Genomic DNA, 26,778 nt, shown 5'->3' on the forward strand with positions numbered 1-26,778 from the left:
ATAACTATACCAGGCTAGTGTGTCTTGCTACTGCCTACCTACCATAACTATACCAGGTTAGTGGGTCCTGCTACTGCCATAACTATACCAGGTTAGTGGGTATGCTTCAGAGAGTAAGTGACATTTTAATACACCTCATTGTTTTGCCTAATCCAGTCTTCGCTACTTGGTAAGTTACTGGCAAGAAATATTCATTCGGACAGTGTAGAAATTCAGTTTATTTATGCAGTTCCTAAATATCTTCCATGAATTTTGTTATCCAGCATTCTGGATGATTTGAACATCTCCTTGTTGCAGTGCTTGCATATGTAAAAATCATACACAAACAATATAGTTGACAGAAATTTTCTGTGTTCAGTTTTTGTGATTTCCTTAGTGTTATTATTATCATGAGTCCAATGGAGCAATGTCGTGTCAGCCTCATGTCATTGCTCTTTGTCACTGGAAACAGTCACGGCTTTGTGATTCCAGCTGTGGCCTATTTATTCCTGAATTATTGCATCCAAATTGTTGCCAAAAAACACTGGCTTTGGCATTTGTTACCAGCTGTACAAGTTAACCCTTTTTAATGTTGTGGCTATTGTTTACTCTCGGAGGATATAAGTTCCAGAAATGCCACCAGAAGTGTCAATAAAGAGAGAGCACAGCGGGCTGCCGCTCTGTTCTCCCCCCCTCCTTCTCCATTGAGCAGAATGACATTGTATATACAGAACTCATTTATGCATCATTCAGTCTTTTGTCCTTGGAAAGAATTGTGAAAGATCCTTTCCAACGACAATTATTGAACGTGTGTACCCAGCTTTACTGCCTGCGCTAGTTTTGGAGCTGCTGGCAAGGTCTCAGCCATGGGAAGTCACATGTGATTGAGTTAGAGGCAGGTGTAAGTATTGTCATCCTAGGATAGGAATTTGATTACTAGTGAGATCACCTGTTAAAATAAAGGACAATAAAAAAATACATGCACCCCTACACCAAATGGTAATCTGCAATATTTTGTATTTCTGTTCTCGGTTTTGGATATACTTTATATGAGGCTAGAGACAAATGAGACATTATTTTAGGTGTGTACTTTATGTAAATTCTCATCAGCTAGTTTTTAGATTTTGTTTTCCTGTTCTTTAAAACCTTTTACTGCTGGGAATTTTTAGGCTAACACATTGGAATAGAGCTCTCTTCCTGCTTCATAAAAAGCTTCTATACTGTTACACAGCAGGGAGGAGACAGCCACCCATAGCCATTCTTAAGCTGAGAAAGTGTTCTGCAGCCAAAAATGGACCATTATAAAGGATTTAACTCCCTGGCTTTACTTGCTGTGTGAGTCTCTTATGTGAAAAAAGCTGTTCCTAAGCAAAAAAAAAAATAACCTTAAGACTTATTTTGTATAATACCTGTGTACAAGCTATTTCCTTTTCTTGTATTAACATCTGCCTTTATGCATTGGTTACTTTATATCTGGGATAGGCTGCACTTCTTGTGCACTGAGCAAAAGAAGAACTTCTCAATAGTGCATTAGATTTCTTTACAGCAACTGCTGTCTTTAGTTTAGATGTATTGAGCCGGACATTATTCACCTGCAGTCAGTCTGAGCAGCTGCTTCATGCTTGTGGTGTGTATTTTTAAGACAACTTGCTAGCATGTTTGTAGTAAACATGACTTTTTCCCCATCTTTATTTCAGTATTGCACACAATGGTCCTGAAGGTGCAGGAGTTATGGAGGTTGGCAATGTTCTTGGTTGATGGATTTTTCAGTATACATTGCAAGTGGTGTGTTTTAATACAAAATGTGTTCTTTTGACATGCATTGGATATTTGAATATATTCAGTAACATCAATCAGCTTTAAAAATACAACCCCATAGTATTGACTTTAATGTTCCCAGCTAAGAGATCTGTCATCACATGCCATATTTGTTTGATTTGCATTGTTGACATTGTTTGCACACCATACCAAAAAGATGATCCTTGCCCCTGCTGGATGTTCATAGTAGATGTCTATGATTCCAGATAGCTAGTTGTGTAAACAGAATGCTTGTCTGGTAGGAGCTCTGATGTTTCCAATCCAATGTTCTCAATCCTTGTCTATAGTCATTCCGTTTTCTTTGCTGTACAGAGTTATATTTACTTTGGTACTCTGATGGCGCTAAGGCTAAGTACACACATGCAATATTTGTGAAGGATCGTGAAAGATCCTTTTCAACGACAAACGACTGCACGATCCATGAACAAGCATTTTACATACAGCACCGTTCTGCTGTATGAAGAGGAAGGGAGAGAACGACGGAGCGGTACCCTGCTGCGCTCTTTCTCCTCCAATTGCTTTATGATCATCCTTGGATTTGCCAGGACGGTCATTCGGACGATGGACAATGAGCACTCTACACCGCAAGATTCTCGTCTGATATCAGCCCTGAACTAATTATTGGACCATTACACATATGTACCTGGCCTAAGAACACAGGGATAAAAAGATAGAGGTAAAAGATTGTTTATTGAAATTTCCTTTTTGTCCCTCCCAGTGTTGATAGACAGCCATGCTTTCAATTTTGAACATAAGTTTACTTTAAGTACAAGATATTGCTTTGATTGAAGGGCGTAGAGGCATTCCTCTGTTTTGCCTGTCAGTAATTTGTTATTCATGGCACAGTGCTATGGATCATTGTGTGCTTTGCATGACTAGTATACACATATATACATTCTAAAGAGAACATGTTTGCAATATTAAAAGTGAAAAACAGGTTTACTGTTAAAATACATTTTGCCAGGAAACCATTATCTGTGTGCAGCTTTTTTGCACCTTTATCTCCCCGATCTAATCTGATATTGGATATGGTAGGAATAAAGTGGTTTTTAGAGAGTTGGCAAGAGGAAGCTTTTGAAATGTTTATATGTTTTCTTCTTGAATTGTCTGACAGGTGTGCTCTGGGCAGGTGCTTACAGTGAATTACCTGTAACTTTTAGATTAACCCGCATCTCTTTGGCACCTACTGTATGACCCCTGGACCCTTCAGACAGTGCTTTTGTTTACTATACCCAGTATAGTGAAAGTATTCTAAAGATATGCTAGTTTGGGTTATTCCTTTCACACCTTTCACAACTTTTTTCCTCTACTATACATCCCTTTTTATTTTTTATGTGGCACAAGTGATTTTAAAGAGGTCTGTTTATTTTTTATGTGGCACAAGTGATTTTAAAGAGGTCTGTAGAGAGCACAAATGTAAAAACATTTAATTGTATGGAATCTATGACTGTCTATTGAAGTATATATCCCCAACTCTAGCAACTTCCATAGAATGCCTGAGGTCGGACCATTTCTTATAGTATGTCCCTAGTCTCTGGCTGTAGTTTTACTTTAATTAAATTTGTGTGGATGTTTTATGATGTCAGGAGCAACACCTAAAGTTCCGCTTTAAAAATTTGGCATCAGGCAGGTTATTACAAAAAGGGACAGATCATGTCTCTTTTTCAATATGTATTTTTACCTGCCTGATTGCCATCCCATCTGTCGAAATGAGCTGAGCTGCACATCCCAGTTTCCCATGCGACTTCCAGGACTTAAATGAGTTACATCATCCTGGCCCTGCCAATTATAATGGCTGAAAATCAGAATGAGAAGGAGAAGATGATGTCGCCCGCAACGATATAGGGATAGGTGAGTAGATGCTCTAAGGCCTTCCATATCAAGTAAATTGACTACCATTGCTGTAGCGAATTTCCAATGACAGGTTTGCTTTACTAATGTTCTTAATTTTTCATGATTAAAGGAAACTGTACTTTTTCTGTTTCTACCCTTTTCTTGTTTTCACATCAAGACTTTAGTTGAGGAATAGCAGGATTACATCACACACTAACTTTTTCTACTACTTTCACAGGTCGACAATTGAAGAGGCCTATTCCCGGTCAATGACAAAACTTGCCAAGACTGCAAGCAATTACACACAACTTGGGTATGAAGATAAAAAACTATAGTGAAGCCTTTTCTATTTAGGTTTAATATAGAAAAATGAATCAGTGTGTGTTTTTATGTAGGACTTTTGGACCTGTCTGGGATGTCTTTAAAACTTCAACAGAAAAACTTGCTGGCTGTCACCTAGAACTTGTCAAGAAATTGCAAGACCTTATAAAAGAGCTACAAAAATATGGGGAAGAACAGCTGAAGTCTCATAAAAAGGTATCTGTCTTGTGAAATATAGCCAGGAATACTTAAAGCTGTTGGACATTTAAATAGATAATTCTTCATGTGTTTACATTTGGCAGACAAAGGAGGAAGTATCTGGAACCTTGGAGGCTGTACAAAACATTCAGAGTATTACTCAAGCCCTGCAGAAAGCCAAGGAGCTGTACAACATCAAGTGTGTGGAACAGGAGAGGCTAAAAAAGGAAGGTGCACCTCAGAAAGAGATAGAAAAGGTAACATGGATGAGCCTCTCTTTGTGTTACTATGCTGAAACAAATGTAATGCATTACACCTTTCCAGAGAACCGTACAGAGAGCTAGATGTTTTCCAGTTGACAATGCATTTTCCATTAAAGGAAACCTGAGCAAACTATATAGGATGCTTTGGTTGACCTCTTGATCTAAGAATTCCCATTGCCTAGCTGGTAAACCAAACTCATTATATATACTTTTTTTTAGTTGACCAGACAGAGCAAACTCTCTGATCAGGAGTCCTGAATTGTGGTACTTTACTTTCATGCCTTCTCTGGGTCTTGGACTCAAAGTATAGCCACCAGAGATGACCAAGCCAGACAGCTAGTTATTTTAGGAGTTTAGCAAAGTGGGTGTATATATGTATACCTAAGGCCTATTATTATATTTTATTTATATAGCACCACCATATGCAACCCTGTACTTATTACATGTATGCCTTCTCTCTTAGCTGGTCTTTGGTGTAACATAATGGCAGCCAGAATGTCAACCAGCTCACTTGTTTTTAATTCACTATAAGTTATCCTTTCCAAAAAGAATGTTATTACTTTGTGTAGACATAAACGGAACTTGCAAACGCCACATAAATAGGGGAAGAGTAGTACACAGAATCCCAGTTGAACAATTTGGTTGGAAGTTAAACTTTCTGCTTATCCGCCATGCTCTTGAGTAAGCTGCTCTGTCATTAGCATAATGTAATAGAGTAGACCGGCACAGGCATAAATATAATATCACATGGTGGCAAATTCCAGGTTATATGTTTACTGCTGCGGGCAGCACGGTGGCTCAGGGGTTAGCACTCTGGCCTTTGCAGCGCTAGGTCCCAGGTTCGATCCCCAGCCAGGACATTATCTGCATGGAGTTTGCAGGTTCTCCCCGTGTCTCTGTGGGTTTCCTCCGGGTACTCCAGTTTCCTCCCACATCCCAAAAACATGCAGTTAGGTTAATTGGCTTCTCCCTAACAATTGACCTTAGACTACATTAATGACATATGACTATGGTAGGGACATTAGATTGTGAGCTCCTTTGAGGGACAGTTAGTGACACGACTATGGACTTTGTACAGCGCTGCGTAATATGATGGCGCTATATAAATACTGTATAATAATAATAATAATAATAACTGCTGAAACCTCCATTTTGTATGTATGTTCTTTGTATGTATCACTTGGATGAAGCTGATTGCTTTATTCTGTCCTGGTAGGACTACATTCAGTATTCACCATGCTGGGCATACTCCAGGGCAGTGGGGATCTTGGGAAGCTTATTTCCTTCTGATAATACAGTACATTGTGTACTGGTCCTGCTGTCAGACTTGCTGTGATAGTATGCTAATTGAGAAATGGGCAGCTTTACTTACTGCTGTGATTCCCATGATTGTCCACAGGCTTTAAGTAGTACAAGGAAATCCTTAAACTGTACGTAGGAGTAAAAGACCAGAGGCTGTATCAATTGGCAAACGTATCTGCTTTCTGTGGTATTAGATAAATAAAACTAAGCAGGCATTTTGTTTGTAAAAAGAAAAACTGCTGGGTATAAGTAAAGTAAGTTCTGTTTAGGATTATCCAATGACATATCTGCAATGCAAGCATTTAAAAGTTCCCATTTACAAGGCTAATAAGGAGAATGGGATGTGGTCCCATCACACTTCATGTTCCTGGATGACAACACAGTTTTCCATGAATACAGTACAATTCATAAATGTTGTTACTTTGGGACAAGAATTGGCTTCACTAGGTGAAAACAAAGGGCATAAAGCAAAAAAAAGAAAAAAAAAAGAAAAACAGCAGTTTCCTTATAAAAGGGCTGGTAATATGCAATATATTACATTTTTGTTCTTGTTTATATACTACTTAAGATGCCTGTTGACAGAGTAAGTGAAGGAAGTTGTTCCACAGTGACAACTAAAGAATTGGTATCATGGGAAAATGAAGGGTGGGACTGGTAATGGGAACTGAGTGGGCATTGTTGTAATGCCATCCTACGATCACTACTATGAACAGATAATGCATATTTTTATTCAAACAGCTCTGCTGACATACTTATCTGAAATTTATACTGTCTATGGTATATACTAAGTTTTGTCAAACCAGCATGCATTCATTCTCAGTAATATGCATAACTTGCTGGTAATATGTAGTGCCATTTCTGGTACCCTAATGAATTTTGGTAAAGGGCACATCAGTGCATTACCTTGTAACTACCCCTTTATGTGTGTGCATTGGCATTTTGAAAAGAATATAGGGGAACAGTGTGAATGGGCTCCAAACATCTCCCCACATTGGGGCATATAGTTGCATTAGTGTGGCCGTCAATGTCCTTTAACCTTAACTAGCCCGAGCTAAAGGTCCAGCTGGGTTTGAGTCTGTGGACAGCCGCATTCCTTAGTGTAGTTAGACGCCAAATGTTCCCAACATTACAAACAAGGGTGTTAATCCGTAAAATAATTGTCTCGGCTAATCACAGACATTTTAATGTCTCCACCCATGCTAAGACAATTAAGATGTGACTATTTTTAGCCACAGCCATCTATAACGACAGCAGGCAGATTGCTTGGATTTAAAAAAGGTTGTGAGTACAAAATAGGTTGGTGGTGTACTTTTTAAGATGCCTGTTTAAATTCCAGCAGGTCACATGACACAACACCAGCATATTTTAAGGAAAAAATCTTTACTCTATAGAGAACCATTGCTGTGTAAGGGAACGTCGTGCCTTTATCAGTCATTTGGACCTCTGTCTTCAAGGACTATACAGTTCCTAATTCAAAACAAACTCCTATTTTTATAGGGAGAACACACATTCCTATGCACTTAACAGTGCTGAGGTCTGATAAGTAACTCCTCAGGTTCTAGAAATAGGGAAGCAGGGGCATTTAACTATTGACACCATATACCAAAGCACTAACTTTATTTTGGGGCTCTTGGTGTTGGATCAGAATGTTGCAGGAGTGCAGTAAAGAAAAGAAAAGTTTATTGTAACTTCTGTTCAGATTTCTTGTTACTTTACATGTAAGTTTGACACTTCCATTTTTTCACCAGGCATCACTAAAAGCCAAAAAAGCTACAGAAAATTACAAAGCTTGTATTGAGAAATATGCTGCTGTGAAATCTGACTTTGAGCAGAAGATGGCGGAGACTGCACAGGTGAGAATACAACTATAACTGCTGAACATGACATTCTTCTGCATGAAAAAGTTGGGCTATTAATTATACCCTGGTAATTACCACTGAAAAAAGAGTCTAGAGAATGTTGTAGATTACATATCTGTATCATGCAGTTATGAAGAAAAAGCTATAAATGGATGTCAATGATTTAGTGGGAAATAATAAATTCTATCTATTTCTAATAGGATTTGAACTAGTATCATAACAAGAATTTTCTCTAGAAAGCAAATAATAGTAACTTGATTAGTTCACTGATCTACACAAGTAAACGTCATAAACCTTAGCTGTTTTGACAAAAAAAATAAATGTTTTGGTTTGAAAAGAATCTGTTAAAGATACTGCCATGACATCAACATTTTTCATTTTGTGGTCAAGGAAGTTACCTTTCACTTATGTTCTCAAACTAGAGACTGACCACTTTCTGCGTTGATATTGTAGGACGGAGAAGCCCAATTTCACTATCACGAAGTGAGAATGCCTCAGTATTATGCTGCTTGTAATCCAGACAGTAACAGTTTCCAGCAGGCAGCTATTCAGCATATTAAAAGAAGAAACAAGAAAACAACTTGTGATTTTTTAATGCTGTTAGCAAGGCATATTCATGTACATAACAGCTACTTCATTAGGCTTGTGACAAGTTCACTTTGTAAATACAAAAGCAAAACAGGAAAAGTTTTACCGAAAATATTTCAAAGAAGCTTCGCCATATGCATTTTATCATCATGTTCCCAAACCATTCCACTAATTATTACTAATAATTACTTATTTTTTTAAATTTCTCGCCCCTGAGTCGCTCGCTTGCGATACCCGGCTGGCATCCGCTTCCCCTGGCCTCGCCTCCCTAATGTTCACCCGCAGGGTACACCGATGCTGGCCGGCATCTGTGTAGCCTGGGGATGCAGGGAAGCAGATGCCAGGCTTCACTGGAGTATGCCGTGGGCACTTGGTGACCAGGTAAAGCTTAAAAACTCCCGTGCATTTCAACCCCGAGTATGGCTCGGGGTTACCGCTTTTGGTACCAAAAGTTAACCCTGAGCCACACTCTGGATTACCGCCAGGGAGGTTAATGTACAGCGCTGCCGTAATATGTTGGAGTTTTATGAATACTGTAAAATAATAACAACCCTTGTTTTAAAATATAGTTATCAGCCAGGTTATTTTTATTGCTGAAGGCCTGGAGAAGTTCCTTCTGCAATAAAATACATGCCTGTTTGGAATATTTTAAACACACTTGCCTGTCCCTGTTCTGTCACGGGCGCCGCCGCCATATTCCTTCCCCTCATCCTCTTTCTGTCTATCAGCTATTCTGATTAGCTCTGCCGGAATGACATGACCCCCTTGCATGCACACAGGAGTTCATTGAGTCCCAGCAGCTCTGGGGATGTCAGTGAGTGTAATTTATTGCAGAAGGAACATCTCTTGTCCCCTCTGCAATAATGAACCTGCCTGATTGCTTTTTTCTTTCGAGTTAGATTTGTTTCCAAAACTAATTGAGCTCTTGCCTGGCCCTAACTCCCTGCTGTAAGGTGCATTCCCCACCCCATGCAATGTGTGACCCAGGTTTCAGTAAAGGATATCCTCTTTAATCCTATGATAAGGACTGTGTAAGTGGAAGAGCTAAAACTTGTACTAGGGGCCTCTTCCTCCCAAAAATTATACCATTGCCTAGCATCTACTAGCTACACCTATAGATAAGCATGTTTTTGCAATGCAACATATATTTTCCTACACACAATACATGTGTGTACGGAGTTGTTCTGTAGTACCTGAAGTTTATAGGTTCTGTAACAATTGACATTCCTGTTGAAAGCTTACTGGAGAAGACCAGACTAAACTGAGGACTGACAGAGAAGTCCATTGTATGTTGTCTGCAGGTCTGTTTGTGCTTCTTTTAAATAATAATGATTTACCTTACAATTATCCAGACAACAATATAAAAGCAAATAAACCTGGTGCTTTGGATTATTAAACTCAAAGTGTTTCCACTGTAAACCATTCCGTAATAGTTTGAAATTATTGACATTCCAGTGTATTTTTGCTGTACTGCAGCCGTTGCAGTGATAGTCACTGCTAAATATTAAGGTTAGTTGTGATTTATGGCTATAATAGGACCAAACAGGCGACATAAAGCTTGAACTTTTGAGATTGAGATTCACTCTGAAACAGAATTCTAGTCATGGCAGGAAATGGGGATGAGATCCTGTCTTGGGTAGAACTTAATGGTTTAGCCTTTTCAGCTGTTCTACTTGGCAGGTAGACCCCTCTGCTGATCACATCAGGATTTGGGCTAGTGGACCATTCTGCTGGAGCAATTGAAGGTGGGGGATGCTGAATATGAACCTTCTGATGTTTAGTGTCAGCAACAAACTGGATAGGTTTTTTTGCAGTTACATAGATTTTCTAGTGGAAGTCTTGATGGATCAGTTAGTAAACCCTGATTTGTGCCTTTTGTTATCTAAAACCTTTTACTTGTCTGTCTGGCCAAATCAAGATTGAGGACATTTTGGTGATACTTTTTGCTGTGGCCTATCCCAGGCAGATGTGATATAAGACTCCTGGCATTTGATCTTTGGGAGCTGGATTTGCAGTCCCAAGGCCCAATTTTCGATCCTGGTTTATGGCCACTTGCTTTAGCTGCATGGCTGTTGAAGTTTGGTTTCAGATTCATAGATTATCTGAGTTTGATTCTAATATGCTAAAAGCTAGGAAGTTTACGTTTCACAATTTCAATCAGTGGGCATGAAGGCATACTTCACATGCTGCAAGACCATTGGCCTCTAACTTTTGAAAAAAGTTCAAAAAATATTACATGTTAACAACTCTAACCAGGCAATTCAACAGCGGTTCGCACCTTCAGTAATGCGAATCATTGGACTAACATTCAGACTTCCTGACATTGCATGGTGACATATGTAGTTTTTTTCTTCCTTGCACTCCTTATAGCTTGAACAAGTTCTAAAAAGTGACTAACCACTACTGGATACTTATTGTAACTCTGCTGTCTGCAAAATTGTAACATATAAATAAAAGGCTTCAAAACCACCGACTTTTCTGTTGTTGATTGCTCAACAGTCGTGGGAACATAATTTAAAAAAAAATGATTTCTGGTGCATTGAACTCTACAGTAAAAAGAGTTTTCTCAATTTGCAGTTCTGTAGCAGAAAAAATAATTTCAATGTCACTTTTTATAACAGGGACAGGTGGGTATTGCAGGTTGAGTTCTGTTTCAATATCTAAATGTAACATAGAGAAGTAGTTATTATTTACTAGGAAACTGCTGCCATCAACTTAAATAAGCGAGATGAACATCCTAATCATTTACTTGTAGTTAGTAGTACTTAGTTTTTTTTTTTTTTTGTTTTGTTTTTTCACTTGGTACTTTTTCAGTAATGTTAAAGTATGTATTTTTGTCATCTATGTAACTTCTTCAGCTACTTGGATGGAGCTGAATGAAGGAGCACTGTACATACAGCGCCATTCTGTTCTATGGAGAGGGGAGCAGGGAGAACGACGAAGTGGCACCCTACTGCACCCTCTTCCCTTCACTTGTATTGCAATCGTTAGTCATTCATGGAATCTGCTAGGACAGATCCATGAACAACATCGGACTAGCATTGTACACACGTCAGATTCTCATCACATACTAGCCCTGAAGTAATAATCGGATGAGAATAATCTGTGTATACGTATAAATGTGTGTACGTAGTCTTTCAGTCTTTGTCTATCACCCTTACTGCAGTATACATCCTTTGTTCCCCATTATTTTTTTTAACTGCAGCAATTATTTTTATTGCATTCCCATGTGATTACTTGTCTGGCTTCAGCAAGAAAGATTTAGCATGTTATTCATTAACTGAAAGCGTTCTTGGCCACTGCCCTGTATCTAAGGTTTTAGTGTAGGTAATTTTATCTGCTTATTTATGGATGACTTCCAAATTTAATTACATAAAAATGTTAATAAGGGCTTGAAAAGCCCGGTATATTGCTCGTGTTAATTGGTAATTACTATTTTCCTATTAATAACCATATGTGGGGCTAAAAAAATTCTTATAGCCAGGTAGACGGTGTAAAATAAATACAGCTGATGTCTTTGTCCTTTTCTGCTGTTTCTAATAGATGTACACGGTCACTTGTTATTTGAATGTAGCCCTCAAACTCAGAGCAGACATTTTGATTTGCCTTCCATCAATTCTTTTTTTATTATTTTATTCCTCAGTTTATCATATGTGTGTGTGTGTGTATGTATATCTGTATATATATATATATATATATATATATATATATATATCTATATATATATTTATATATATGTGTGTGTATATATATATATATTTTTTCTTAAAAAATACTGGGTATTTTGCCACCCCCACCCCTCCTGTAAGCTATGTCCCATACCAGTTGTTCACTAATAAGGTGTTTCTCTATTATCCTTAAGCGGGGTCGGGGTCAAGTTTGACTTTTTTGAGAACTGCTTGTAACTTCCATCTTCCTGTATCTGAAATCTGTTGACTATTTTTACATGCATTTTTAAATAAAGATCTTTTCTCATAATTTTTCTCCCACCATCACTTACTTATTCTAGCAAAAAAGGATTTTGACAATGGTTACTTTCCATTTACTATTTTACTAGTATAGGTATGGCTTTATGTAAAATTTTGGGATATACTTTAGAACTCCCAGTCTGTCCAGTCTCCGTAGTCATGAACTGGGCAGTGCTTTGCAGGATCTGCTGATGTTGTACAATTCCTCTCACCCATCACATGTTTCCTGCAGACTTTTTCCTGTTTGCTGGGCTTGCATTTACTTATTTATCTGCAGTTGGCTCCCATCAGTGTGCACTGCACGTTACAGACCTCTCCGAGTCTTGTTTTTATCGTTCATGAAGTTGCAGGATTTCCCTTATTACAACACTTGCTGCTGAACTTTTGCGGAAACATGTAGACACTTGTGTGCACCTCCTCAATGCAATAATAAAATTAAAAGTTAATATTAAGTAGAGATTATAGTCTGGTGACAGATCGGGGCTTTCCTGTGAAAACTGAAGTAGTAGGACGTTGAACTGCCTTCTAGTAGATGTGTAATCTTCATCTTTCTTTATGGAAATTTCTGCAATACTCAAAAATAAGCCCGTGTTTCTGCTGTTTTTTTTGGCTGATTACTTTAGCAGTGGCTAATTTAGTTGGTATTTTTTTTTTTTTTGCAAGGATACATGTGTGTGTGTAAGTAACACTTGTCAAAGGTAGGATTATCACTCCCTTTAAAAAAATTTCTGCTTCTTTGCTGTCCCACCATTGGTACACAAAGTTAAGTTTGACAACAACAAAAACTTAAATGAAATGCTTTTGTACTCCAAAAATAAATCACAATACACCTATATAAATATACCACTGGATGTTTTTTCCTGCATGTTATACCAAGCCTGATTATTGGAAGGTCAGTTCATTCGTGTGCCCCTGTGAATATTGATTGTCTAATCTGTACACAGGAAACAGTCACCCCCGACATTATTAACAAAGAATCTGTGGAATGTTCCTACAATGTATCTACAGATTCTATAAATTACTTTCTAACAAAGTCACACATGTAGTCTTTTGTGTCATGGTTGCATTGTTTTGCTAATCAATCCCTATTCACAGATGTCATTAGGAGTTGTGTTAAGTGTTTTGCAAAGTTACATTTCCACTCTGTTATTTTACTATAGTCATTTTGCCTTTCTTCCATCTACCCCTCCTTCAGCGGGGTGTACATATTATTTACAATATATCTGTTACTCTGAAATACCATATAAAACAAGATTATTAATGAAAAAACATTTTTTTTTTTGCATTGACATAACTAAGATGTGGCAGGGTGTGTATTTTGCCTACATACTTTGTACTCAATAGTGTCCTTAAGGTAAAGTAGAGAGTTTTGCTCATGTCTGTATATAAAGGGATGAGGCTGTATGAGGTCTGACATCTTGTGTCTTGTATGCCATCTAGTGTTCATAGACCATACTGCAGCTGTGCAAATCTAGTACTTTTCTGCATTAGCGTGTTCATGTGTTCATGTTGGTTTTAATAGATCATTATAATTTTTTTTTTAAACTTGACCATATTGTTATACAAATATCTGAGCATTTAAATTGTATCTGTACTTTATAATAAAACTTAGTAATGGCCTCTGTCCTAATCAGTAGCTTTTTACGACAATAAACTTGGCATGTGCATTTGGCCCTTAGAAATGACTGTTTGTATATTTGCACAGCATTTTTCTTTTATTAAAATTAAGTTTACACCAGAACAGTGAAAGTGAGACATTTCATCTCCTACAACTGCAAGTAGAATTTGTATTATTAACAGTTTTTATATAGCACCAACATATTACGCAGCTCTGTGCATTAAGTAGGCACGGGAGGAGGAGAGGATCTGCCCAAAATAGTTTACATTCTATATGTTAAATAAGATCACATGACCAGAATTACAAATCCATTAGCAGGATTTAGTGGGAGTAGTGCTAACACTGGCCATGGCTCCTAGTCCAGGTCATCTGGGCTGTTTATTTAGTATGATAAAGTTTTGTAAAAGTGATATTTTAAAAACCATAATCGGGGTAACAGGAAATAATACACCTGGCAGCACTTCAGTTTTGGTTTACGTACACGTGCACCTTGTTTTTGTTAAAAAGAAAGTGACACTTTCCAAACCAGTCTTTCTTGAACTTTATATATGAGGGAACCCCTAGAAATATCTTTCAGTTCTTGGGGAACCCCTGCTATAAATACTATATCCACAGCTCACAGTTTTAGTGTGGTGAACTGGAAACAGTGTCTCTTACATTGCTGGCCATTGCTTAGAATGTCACTTTTACAGATAGCCAAAAAGATCATTGGTGTCAGCTAAACTGACCTGAGAGGCACAAATTGCTTATTGCTCAAGTAACCCCTAACAACCTCTGAAAGAATCTTTGTGTTCCATGGACCCCTGGTTCTAAACCACTGCCCTAAAATGTTTGAGCCACATACACCTGGGAAAGCATACTTTTTGTATTCTGTTTGAAAGCTTTTACTTTTTACTCCCACATTTAGCAGGGCTTTATTTTTGTATTCAAAAAGTTATTTTTTCCATCTTGTGTGACATGTGGGTGTCATTGTCCTGTGCAGGAATATTAGGAATGTCATACTGTTTCTCTGGCTGTGTAAAACATAAAACCTTGACTACATTAATAGCCTCCTTGGTGTGTCCAGGATATCGGTCATTACAAGAACACGCACACCCCTTCTACTTTGTACTACTGTGTTTTCTTTTATTTTCAGAAATTCCAGGACATTGAAAAATCACATCTCAATCGAGTTAAAGATATCATTGGTGGCTTTTCTCATTCTGTCAGTGAGGTGCACATTCAGATCGGCCAGGTGGGTTTAAATATTTATTTTCTTTTCACTGTCTCTATCGCACTCTGATATGCCTGTGTTTAGCCAGCTTTAACATGTGTCCAACATGCTGCTGAGTCACTGATAGAGCTTTCCAGTCATCAGGGATCCTGAACTTATTACAGTGCTTTATTTCTGATGTTGCAGGGGTTTGTGAGACTTCTGCAGAGAGACCACTGCTTCCACACAGTGATCAAAGGAACTTCTCTATAGCATGCTAACGGACCAAGCTTATGCATTCAGGAAAGTTAGAATTCTTTCTGCATATTTGGCCTTGGGGCAGAAAATTAGCAGTAGAACCAGACAGTCTGGTATTTGTAGAAGAATTGGTTAGCATACCCAAACTCAGAATTTTTACTTTACTTTATTTATAGTAAAAATTTTTTTTTTTTTTTTTTTTTTTTTTTTTTTTTAAAAATTTTTTTTTTTTTTTTTTTACAACCCCCCCTTAATTCTCGATTGCCCAGAATGAATTGCAGTACAGAGCCTCCCAGGATACCTACATCACACATCCTTGGAGGCTCTCAGCTGCTCCTTCTGATCTTGCCCGAGCATCCCAGGCATGTGCAGAAGGAGCGCTTTCATCAGTAGGGAAAAAAATTCCTGATCTCACGCTTGCGCAGTGAGATAGGCAAGTTTTTCCCCAATCTAGGACACCCAAACTCGTGCCTGCGCAGTGTGAGATCGGTTGACATAGGAAGAAGATGGCCTGGCTCTCCCTTTGCTCTTGCCCGAAGACTGATACTGGGACGAAACGGGACCCGATGGAAGAACCCTTCAGACAGACAGATCTGCAGGATTGAAGGTAAGTGTGATTTTTTTTGTTTTTGGTTGGTTTTGGGTTTACTTCTGCTTTAAATAGGAGCACTTAATATCAAATGTATTAGCTCTAAGATACTAGATTGGGATTTGTATAAATTCCATAAAGAGCTCTGTTTCCACTGGTTCTCGGTGTGTTGACACCAAAGCATTTGCAGGCATACAGCTAGCATTTTCAAAAGGAGAGACCTACAGCCTTCATATTTGTCTCTAAACAAGTTGTCAGTCCGTAGGAAAAAAACATCTCCAGCCAATTGGCAGAATGAACCCAGACTTCAAACTTTAGATTACACAAAGTTTTCACATATGCTATCTAGGGATTGTTAAAGTGCTTTGACACATAGGGGAACGTGTAAGCCAACAGGCTTCATGTGTGTGTACTGATTGATGGGATGGCTAACAATGAGACATGGTATAGCAATGATTACTGGAAAGTTAAAACAATGATACTTTTGTACTTGTGCCAGTTTTAACATATGCATATGTTTTGTTTGTGCGGTTTCTTTTAAGGTTCATGAAGATTTTATAAACAACATGGCAAACATCACAGTAGAAAGCTTGCTGGAAAAGTTTGCGGAGTCGAAAGGTACTGGAAAAGAAAGACCTGGTGAGTATGATGGCTCATACTGGGGGATGTTGGGTAATCATTTTGTACAGGCGATTCTTGTCACTTATTGCTGTGTGACACGTCATGTTAAGTCATTGAAATTGTGTGTTGTTTTTATTCCCACATGGGCACAGTGCCTAGCAAATGTACTGTGCTTGTAACACATTGATTTGGGAACTGCATGACGCCTTCACCCCTCACAATGCCCAGTCAAGCTGCTCACATTATGGCCCTCACGGAATGTCATAAAAGGTTTAGCTATGGTGGTGCACATATCTCCTGGCTAAAAAGAAAGTCTTCAATGCCAATACGGGTCATAGATAAAACATTACTTTTTCAACCTTTCAAACTTTTAATTTTTTTCCCTAGTTTTTAAAGTAATTTATAAACAAGATGTAAGCTTTATGTAAATGAGATGCCTTTACAGCAATGAAACCCCATAAGATTTTATTGCACAGGATACAAAAAGGCATCAGGGAGGATGAGTAAAGGGCTAACCTCATCAGTGTGGTTTCACTCTTTTTCTATCCAAACAACATATAAAGCAATATTTAATGAAGCTGTATTGCTGTGCAAAAAAGTTTAGAACCTGACATCAGTGTCAATGGATCTCTGCATTAGAAAAGAAGCTGTTCATAAACAGCAGATGACAATGCTTATATTTGTATTTTTTAGGTGTGAATATATTTGCCTGACTTTTTACATTGATTATGTTTTTTAATGCAGGTATTATTATTTTATTTTTATTAACTAAATACTATATAGTTAATATACAAAGTTCATTGTCATATCACTAACTGACCCTCAAAGGGTCTTGCAATCTAATGTAAGTAAATGTTGTGTTGCAAGTAATTCCTACAAAGTAGAACTTAGGATGGGGAAGAGCCATTAAGGCTTTTCTGCATTCAATTGTCTAAACATGCTGAGTAGTCTTAAGAGTTGACTTCATAGTAGAGAGTAAATATCTGCAGTGTTTACTCCACATTGCATGTGCATTTCTTATGCTTGATTTATAAAATGTAGAGCGTGGAGAATCCTGCACTGTCATTTAGAGAGGTAAGTATTCCTCCTCTTCTTTTTTGCAGAGGCAATGTTTTCCCACCTGGCAGCAGGTTCCCTTTAAGCTTAGGGCTTTCAAATAGAAGTTTCTGGCATCCCCATGCAAGGTTGTTGCAGAGCTGCGTTTACATTTCTCATCTCAGACCGGAACTCACTAACTTTCTGTCCTTCCCTTCTTCTAAGGTCCAGCTGAATGTTCTGTGTATTGCACAGTGAATAATACCAGTGGTATATAGGTGTGCATTTGTAGCTCAGTTGCTCTTCTACAGTCCTATAAGATCATATAGAAGTTTTCTTTGTAAGCTACTTGTAGTCTGTTTAGAGGAGATCCTATGCCCTATTTTTGGGTCTGCAAAAAACGTAAGAAATATTTGCTTTGAGTTCTACTTTAATAGATTGTAAAGAAGCAGTATACATGGTGATTATCGACAAAGAAAATCCAATCTAAGTTTTGCAGATACCCTCACATGCACAATCACAATTAGTAACTAACATTCTTTTTTTCCTCTTTGACATGCAAGGTACAATACTGGTGCCAAAATTAACAGCTTCTGTATTATTACTCTTGTTTTCTATTATATTTTTTTCAAAAAACAGCAGCCTTCACACCAGTTTGGGCAAAATGCTGAAAAATAGCTTGATTGTGTACTCTCAGGCGTGACCTTTGCTAACCTAGCTTTAACATTGCAGAGCTAAGAGCAGCCATTTGTTTTGACAGCAAAATTAATTGAGGCTAAAACATTTGAAATTCCACTTGTATCAAGCTGTTCATTAGGAATTGCTCCGTAGCTTTAGTGCTGTCAGAAAAATAAAATGTCCCCCTCTGATTAAATAGCAGAATGATGGCCGGTCCACTGAATTTCCAGAGAGAGGTTGAATAAACTTTCTACCGCGGAAACGATTGCGAAGTGACACGCCGCAGGAGGGAGGTCACGATGTGCACTGATATCCTGCTGGGCTGTCAACTGGCACCATGCCAGGCACGCAAAGCCTTGCCACTCACTATGGCATGGGAAGCTCATGCAAGACATGCAAAAAGAACCTCAAAATCCCTCTGTGGGATAATCCTGTTGCAAAATTAACTTTTTCTTTTTCTAATTCTCATACATTTTTAAAAGAGGTGGAAGTAGTTTGCAGCTTCAAAATGTTTGTACATGATAGCTTGTGCTCTGAAGGATACAAAAATCACTAACATCAAAACACTAACAAAATTTTTATTGGTATTAGAAAAAAAAGCTCATTAAGAGGATTATGTACTGAAAAAATACCGAAAAATTAGGCTTCTATTGCCATATCCATTTGCAAAATAAAATTCAAGTTACATGGCTGTCTCTTGCTTTATTACTTCACTATTAGAGAACAAACATGCAGCCAGGTAAGTCCATGTAATCAGAACTCCTGATCTACCCTTTACATAGTGGTTATTCCTGGTCGTCGTTCATGGATCTGCTGTGAGATTACTATAAATGACGTAAAGTGACCACTAAACATGTCAGATTCTCACCTGAGACCAGCACGACCAGTTATCTTGAGTGATGATTATCTGAAATGTGCACATAGCCTAAATACAACAGCCAACAATTGCTGCTAGTTCTCCATCTCCAAACCATCAGATAGAGCCCAGGCATTTAGCTTGTATTACATCTATATAATTTACAAATCTCGCATTGTAGACAAACACACGGTATCCATTTGAATCTTACAATTCTCTATTTTAGGCTTTAAACAAACCTATTATATGTAATTGAAACACAAAACTGACCCCCATCTGGTATTATAACTCATCAATTGCCATCACATTTGCCCTGTAGTCTTCAGTCCTACTGCAATTATGTCTCGGTGAGGGTCACACATACAACTGGAAAATTACCTGTGGCCCTCCATAACTTGTATGTATGTCTTTAGCCATTATGCCCATGTCACCTGATGCAGGGGGAACACATAGTTGTATGTACGTTTATCTGTAATTATCCTAGATCCCAACCAAAATCGATCAAGGCAAATGTTTAAAGCAATCTTGTTGGTTAGTGTAAAGTTTTAATATTACTCCTGACCACTTGTGTGTTTTAGTTTCCTGTTATCAGATTGAGATTAGACAGTTGCTAATCTTCCTGTGGCTACAAGTTCTGCCTCTCCTCGTGTAGACATAGGAAATGTAGCCTGATGCATATATTTTTTCTTTGGATTTTACCTGGTCAAATCTAATTCACCTTCCTAGGGACTAAACATTTTACCCACAAAACAATATTCGTTGATAAAGCTACTTTTCTAAGCTGAATTTTTTCATCACCCTTTTTGCTATTAAAATGTGACAATTTCAGATTTAGTTGTGCTTTACTAACTTTTGGAGTGACCAGCCCTTTCCCCAGCTATTTTTACATTTCAGCACACAGTGTTTTACACCCAATGTACAGTAGAGGGCAGACATAACTTGTGTAATGCTTGCTAGAGGCCCCCCATGTATAAAACAAATGTGATTGGTAAAGACTCAATTTCATGTTCTACACAGATCATTTTATATATGCATCATATATAAAATAACAGTGTGCACTTCATAGTATTTCTTTAAAATAGAACTATAGTTTAATAGGAAAGCAGGTAGAATGTTTATTGCAGGCCATGCAATGTCCCTTCTTTGAACAACATACTTACCTGCCTTTTTTTTTTTTACTTAATATACACTGAGCTGTGCATGCGCAGGTCCATGTATGGTTTCAACATACCCTTTTGTGAGGAGAAGGAAATCATTTAGGTTACCTTATTCCTTTACTGCTCAAAATTTGTATATAATTGTTCCCCAGGGGCTGTTAGTATTTTTAGCTAGTTACATATCAGGCTTTGCTTCCAGTTTAGCAATACAGCTTTACCGGCTTCCCTGCTCTCACCTTGCAATGTAGGTCCATGGGTCATGGCTTTCTGTAAGGTTTACTGAGCTTACCTTAAAAGACTTGGAATTCGGGCATATTTGTAAGCTTCAGTTGTTTTAAGTTTTATTTATTTATTTTTAATTATTATTGGATTTGTTCTGGTCATTATTCAAGTTTTTACTGAAGCTAGTGTGGCTGTTGTCATTGTGGTAATATATCTAGAATTAAAGTAGGAAACAAGACAAAGACACCAAATCTGTAGATTAGTAATCTATAAATAGTGTAGTCACCCTCTAGGCTACAGTGCATCACGATCCATCAAATCTTTGGGTTGGTAAAATGGTCCTTATGTTTTTTTTTCTACTTCTGCAATGAGCTGTTTAGGGTTGCCCTTTAAAACTGTTTTTTTTTTTTTTTTTCATTTCTTTAAGGCCCCATTGAATTTGAAACTTGTAACACAACCATTGCAGTAGAGGGTAAGTTGTTAAATATCTTACTGTGCTTCTGTAACTTATTGCCTTTAATGCTGGGTCTACAACTGAAATGTTTATCTGTACATGTTCACAGCATTGAAGACAAAAAAAAGAAAGGGGTTTGGGCTTCCAACAATAATTAAGAAGGAGAAGGATACAGAATCTGTGTAAGTATTGTGCGGTGAGGGCATTTCAATAAAAAAGTAGGACAATTGTCATTGCATCTTCACAGAATATAGAATGTGTCTGGAAAGTAGATTTTTCTGGTATTTTTGCGACATTTTGACTTTCATATCTTGAATAATAGAACGTTCATATCTCTCAGAACGTTTGTTGATAAAGAAAATATCACAGAGTTCAGGGAAGGTTTACAGTCATTTTTTTCCATTAACAAGGTGCAAAGCCCAAATTATCTTAATGCTGATTAATGCTCAGAAGGTAATTGGCCCTAGCTTCTCACCAGGTCTTAGCTGTTAAAAGGAACCCTTTGTGTTTTAGAGGTGATAAATGCAGGTTAAAAATTCAGTGAAATCTTACTGTCCCTAATAGTCCCATAATTCCCTATTCAATGTCAGACCACCTTAAGATTTGTTGTGTTACCATCCATCTTTACATATTCCATCATCAGTGACTGCATTCTTCATAGAAATAAACAGCGGGGATGGTGAAGATCTGACCTGTCATAATGCCTATAACTTGTATGCAGGCACTGGAACTCGGGGCCAGATATCTCACCAATATAGTTCCCAAAAGGCAGTTCAGCGCCTTTCAGAATAAAATCTGTCCTGGAAGGAGAGAATTTTTGTAGATTTCATCTACTAGATAAATTAATAAAGGATAATGTGCAATAGCATGACATCTTTTGAATATCTATCTAAATATGTCTTTTTGTTCCAGGGAAAATGCAGATTCTGATTCAATAGTAAGTGCTTTTTTATATTGTATGAACTAATTTCAGTAACTGTGCCTTCATTAATGCAGCTGCTTCAGATGACTAAAGATGATACTTTCAATTAATTTACAAAGTAGCTGGATGATCTTCCTGCAACCATGCTTCTGCAAAAAAAAAAAAAAAAAAGAACATTATGAGAATGTACGAGAAAGGACGTGTGCAGTGACCTTTATGACAATTCAGTCATGCTTAGTCATAGCTTTCCATGAAGTATTATTTAAAACTGATAAATTTGCCAGCTTTCCTGGTTCATGACATGTTGTGGTTTATTGCACTCTTCTGTATGTAGTTAATAAGAAATCGAATGCATGACGTGGAGACATCCCTAATTACGTGAGCATTCTGATGATTGTGTTTTTACAAAAGAAGATAATAGATTTTTTTACATATTCGGTATGTATGTATGTGTGTGTATATGTGTGTGTATATATATATATATATATATATATATATATATATATATATATATATATATAAATAATGAATTTGATCAGTTAAATGTAAATATTCTTTATCAGTAAGTTAATGTTTTAAAATCTGTGTGTGTCTGTGTGCCTGGTGCTGTCAATATTTGCTAAGTACATATACAGGCTCTGTTTGCAGGTTTCTAGTGCTACCTAATTGCTGGCTTCACTGCCTCCCTTTATCTTTAATGTAAGGCTACTCCATAAGGTTTACTGAGCTTACGTTAGAAAAATTCTTGTTTTTGAGTATAGTAAAAAGGGGTTATGTCTACCAAGCTTTTAGTGCATTTGTGTGTCTGATCGTATGACCTTAGCGAGATCTATTGCCTTTTTCTTGCCTTGTGAGTATTGGCCCATGGAGAGAAAATTATGGAAATATAAATATTTTATAGACTTTAAATGGCAAAACTGTACCACTACAGGCTGCAGAGCTCTCAGACCCATATTCTCCCCAGCCAATGCAGACTGCACATCATGTTTCTTTTTCATTTTTCTTTTTCATTTTTCTTTTAAATAATACTTACTAATGTCTGAATCAGCACAGTGCCCTGCCTCTGATGTCTGTTAAAGGGCTGGTGTTGCAGAAGGAGGTAGTGTGCATACACATGTGTGGACCTTTATATATTCTCCTTAGTACCCAACATACAGATTTTGTTAGCAAACCTACCTCTTAGATCGAATCCAAAATTCATTGCTTATCGATGCAGAATCTGCCATCAGGCGAGCACACTATGATTCTAGAATCTGTAACCATTGCCCTGAAATCTTTGTCTATAATAATCCAGGCTACAGACATTAGGGTTACTGTTACAACATATTGGGCTCTCTATTTTACTTTATTATATATTGTGTAAAGAATAACATTTCTGGGAATGTTCGTTAACTCAAAACAGTGGCATTACTAATGAAGTGCGAGTTCTCGATAGCTGCAAGGTTAAATCGGTGAAGCAGGTCTTAATTGGGTTTGACTTACAATGTTTACTTTCTGGTTTGCTTGTTGTGGTGCTCGGAGTTAATAATTTATGAGACACATTGAACTGGAAACATGTCTGTCTTTCGTGCAAAAACTAGAAAGTATTGAGTGTTTTACAGAGGAGCATTTAAAGCCACCTTCCCATGCTAGTACATGGAGTGTTTTTATAATGTATGCTATGATAGTAAGTCTGCTAATGTGCTTTTTGGAGACTTAACTAGTATTGAAAATGAAACCGCTACAGACACTTTATTTTGTTTTTGCATACAATGTTTGATTTGGTAGGTGCAAATAGCGAGTTCCAATGGCAGAGACATTTATTGCTTGTAAAAGAGAAAGTAAAGGTGGCTCAGATTTTAAAACTCTATCCCATTCTCCCATGAGAATATTTGTTCATTTCATTTATTTTGTCCTGTTTTTGACTTTTACGAACCTCTCTAGTATAGATATCCCAAAGGCCTGCTGGGTGCAACTATATTGGGTGTGAGCAGCCCTAGCAGAGCTGTCACTCAAACAATATAATAATCCCATTCATTCTTTCCCCGACAGCTTCCTAAAAGGTTATGTAGGGAGGGAAGAGTTAGGTTATGATCGAGGAGGGAGTAAGAATGGCAGTTGTTTTAGGGAACTGACTTCATGTCATATGATTCCCTGGAAAATTCAAAGGCACAATCCAAGTAAATAAAAATTGTTAATGGAAAAAGGAAATGGACATTTTAAGCAAACATTCTAAATATTTTATATTTCTTTGATTTTTATTTGCGTTTGTTTAAGTTATTGACAGGCAGGTAGTCAGACTACTCATTGTAATTTGTTCTGATTGAAATTTTCAATATTTGTTGAACTGTTCCAAACTTGTCCCTTAAACATTCCAGGGCTCTTGTAAAATATATACATAAAAATCTTTGTAATTTATATAACATTATTTATTTAGTAAACACTTATAGGAGACATCTGACAGTAACCTAGAAAAGCTGTAAAAGTTGATGGGTGCACAGAGCAATTCATACATGTTGTGGTTCTTTACCATTGTGAATAAGAGCCAAGCACAAATGTAAATTGAGCAAGAATGCTTCTTTAGCATTAGATAAAAACATTTTGGGCTCTTTTTTTATTTTGGGCTCTTCAGTTCGCTCATAAAATTTGTTTCTTTCCTAATAATTTCCTATTGTGACCGCTGTGCACTTTTGACAATTGGCCACCAGGTGGCAGACCGAGTTATTGCTGTAATAGGAGACCTGTAGAAAAATACAAGCATAGAATTCACCAGCAGCGAATTTCAGAGAGTTCAGCTGGGGGAATACTTTATATAAATAGAGCTTTTTGTGTATAGTGTGACTATTTTAGCACTATAGCTGTCTATCGCAATTAATGAATTAATTTTTAACAATTATTTTGCCTTTCAGAATGTTCCTGCAGTGGATGAAGAAGGGTTTAGTATAAAACCAGAAGACAGCCAGAATTATATCCTTTTTCCAGCATCATTTGCTAGCAACCTTTGGTTTTGGAACATGTATTGCCTTTTTTTTCCCTGCTAAAAAGATATTAGTTCTGGTGGATGAAATAGTCCTTTAATACAGCGGTCGGCAACATTTCAGACCTTACAGATTACTACTAATCTCGCGCATGCGTGGGGGGAGCCGTGTGTCACTCAAAGGGGAAGAAAGTTCCCCCAGAGTCACGTGATGATGCCACAACCAGGCCAGTCTCCCATCGCATGCTGGGAGTTGCTTACTAAACATCCTGGGGGACAGTAGCGCAGGGCTGTGACTATGAGGGACGTGATCAGTGGGGTCAGAAGCAGGACCCCGCTGGGGGGCGCACCGACCAAGTAATTTTTTTTTGGACCACTGGTTGGCAACTGCTGCTTTAATAGGTCTGTCCTCTTCCCTCTTTGTACACACACACACTTTGGTCAGCATCCTGACTTTGACATTGGTAGTCAGACTACACAGAAACTAGTAATGGTTACTTTTAGCAGGATGAAGACATTTCTTAGCTTATCCAAGCCACTTTATCAGTTTAATGAGTGCCAGGATAATAGCTCAGCAATTATATCTACACATGTAGGACATTAACTTTTTCCCATCATTATGGGCTATGACTAGGCAGATGTTTTGTCCAAAAACAGAATGGGAAATGTTAAAGTTGTGGAACCATCATGTTCTAGTTTCATTACCACATCATTGATGTCAGGAAGTCTACAGATGTGTTGAGAACCTTCACAGTTTTATGCTTACAAAATTCCAAACAACACTGACTGTAAAGAAAATCATATTATAATAGATAGAAAAGTTTTAAGACTTCTTTATTAATTTTTTTTTTAAAGTCTCACATCATTAAATTATCCACTTCAAAAGAAAGCGCAGTCCTGCAGTGCATTACGCTGCTGTAGGAAGTATCAGTGGCACCATGCTTTGGAATGGAGTAGATTAATAATTACCTATTAGTATTATTATTAAACAGGATATCTATAGCGCCAACATAGTACACAGTGCTGTACATTATATAGGGCTTGTAAATGACAGACAAATACAGATAGTGACACGGGAGGAAGAGAGGACCCTGCCCCGAAGAGCTTACAATCTATAATGCAAAACCTGAAGGAATGGATCTTTACGTTTTTAAACATTGATACCTTGCTTTTTACCTTTTACAATAAATAGCATTCAAGTTACTTTACAAGATCAGAGCATAGTTTGTTTTCTGTTTATTGTATATGACCTTATTAATCAAGCTTGTACAAATAACCGGAGCCAAGCAACCAGTGACATTAAAACAATAAAGTTGATACATAACTTTGTCGTTTAAGTAGTTTTTTTTTTTGTTGTGGGAAGAAGGCTGTTTCTGACTACTAAATGCCTCCTGGCTCCAGAATTCTGTATCTTTCCACTGTGTTTTTGTTAGATCACTGTAAGTATTTAATACTTCTCATTGTACTTTACTCTTGTTACTTATGTTATGAATATGTTTCTATGTGTTTTAATGTAACCATAATAATTCAAAGCTTTTCTTAACTGATGCACACATACCAAAGAAAATCATTTTTACTCCTCAAGTGATTCTGACTCTGATGATGACGGGCCTAAAAAATTTCACGTTGAAATTAAACCCATGCAGCCTAATAATGGCTCCCATAACCCTATGGCCTCCCTGGATGAGCTAAAGGTTTCCATTGGAAATATATCCCTCTCACCAGCACCTTCTGTGAGTAATTGTGTTATAAATCATGCCTGAAATTCAAAGTGTGCAACTCCATAGAATCGCAAGCCAATTATAACATCTTGGAGTTTTACATTATGAATATGTATGATGTGAACTATCTGTTATCCTTCTAAGTGACTGCTAAGGATACCTTATGGGTGCAGTCACTCCCTTAGTTTGTGAAAGTGTAGGTTATAGAGGTGTCATAGTTAGATGTTAAAATGTTAAGTGCATGACAGAAAAAATAAATACCATTTACTTACAACAATGCCACAGATTTTTGGAAAATATTTGTGTTTTACAGTATCAGCCTGGAGTAACATCACATCTAACAAACTATTACTGTAAGGCTTAGTACAAA

General features: G+C 37.4%; 1 protein-coding gene across 2 annotated transcripts in view; it reads left to right on the forward strand.

The window, feature by feature from the left end:
* Positions 1 to 26,778, forward strand: part of FCHO2 (FCH and mu domain containing endocytic adaptor 2) — a 75,699-nt gene that overhangs the window by 24,954 nt on the left and 23,967 nt on the right. For both annotated transcript variants that reach the window (XM_072416244.1, XM_072416245.1), the window contains exons 3-13: positions 3,869 to 3,943; positions 4,026 to 4,167; positions 4,254 to 4,406; positions 7,463 to 7,567; positions 14,883 to 14,981; positions 16,329 to 16,425; positions 20,783 to 20,827; positions 20,919 to 20,991; positions 21,722 to 21,746; positions 24,620 to 24,677; positions 26,242 to 26,420. In XM_072416244.1, the coding sequence (XP_072272345.1) occupies positions 3,869 to 3,943; positions 4,026 to 4,167; positions 4,254 to 4,406; positions 7,463 to 7,567; positions 14,883 to 14,981; positions 16,329 to 16,425; positions 20,783 to 20,827; positions 20,919 to 20,991; positions 21,722 to 21,746; positions 24,620 to 24,677; positions 26,242 to 26,420 (1,051 nt within the window). The remainder of the gene's footprint in view (positions 1 to 3,868; positions 3,944 to 4,025; positions 4,168 to 4,253; positions 4,407 to 7,462; positions 7,568 to 14,882; positions 14,982 to 16,328; positions 16,426 to 20,782; positions 20,828 to 20,918; positions 20,992 to 21,721; positions 21,747 to 24,619; positions 24,678 to 26,241; positions 26,421 to 26,778) is intronic.

Source organism: Pyxicephalus adspersus, chromosome 6 (genome assembly GCF_032062135.1).
Source record: "Pyxicephalus adspersus chromosome 6, UCB_Pads_2.0, whole genome shotgun sequence".
NCBI lineage: Eukaryota > Metazoa > Chordata > Amphibia > Anura > Pyxicephalidae > Pyxicephalus > Pyxicephalus adspersus.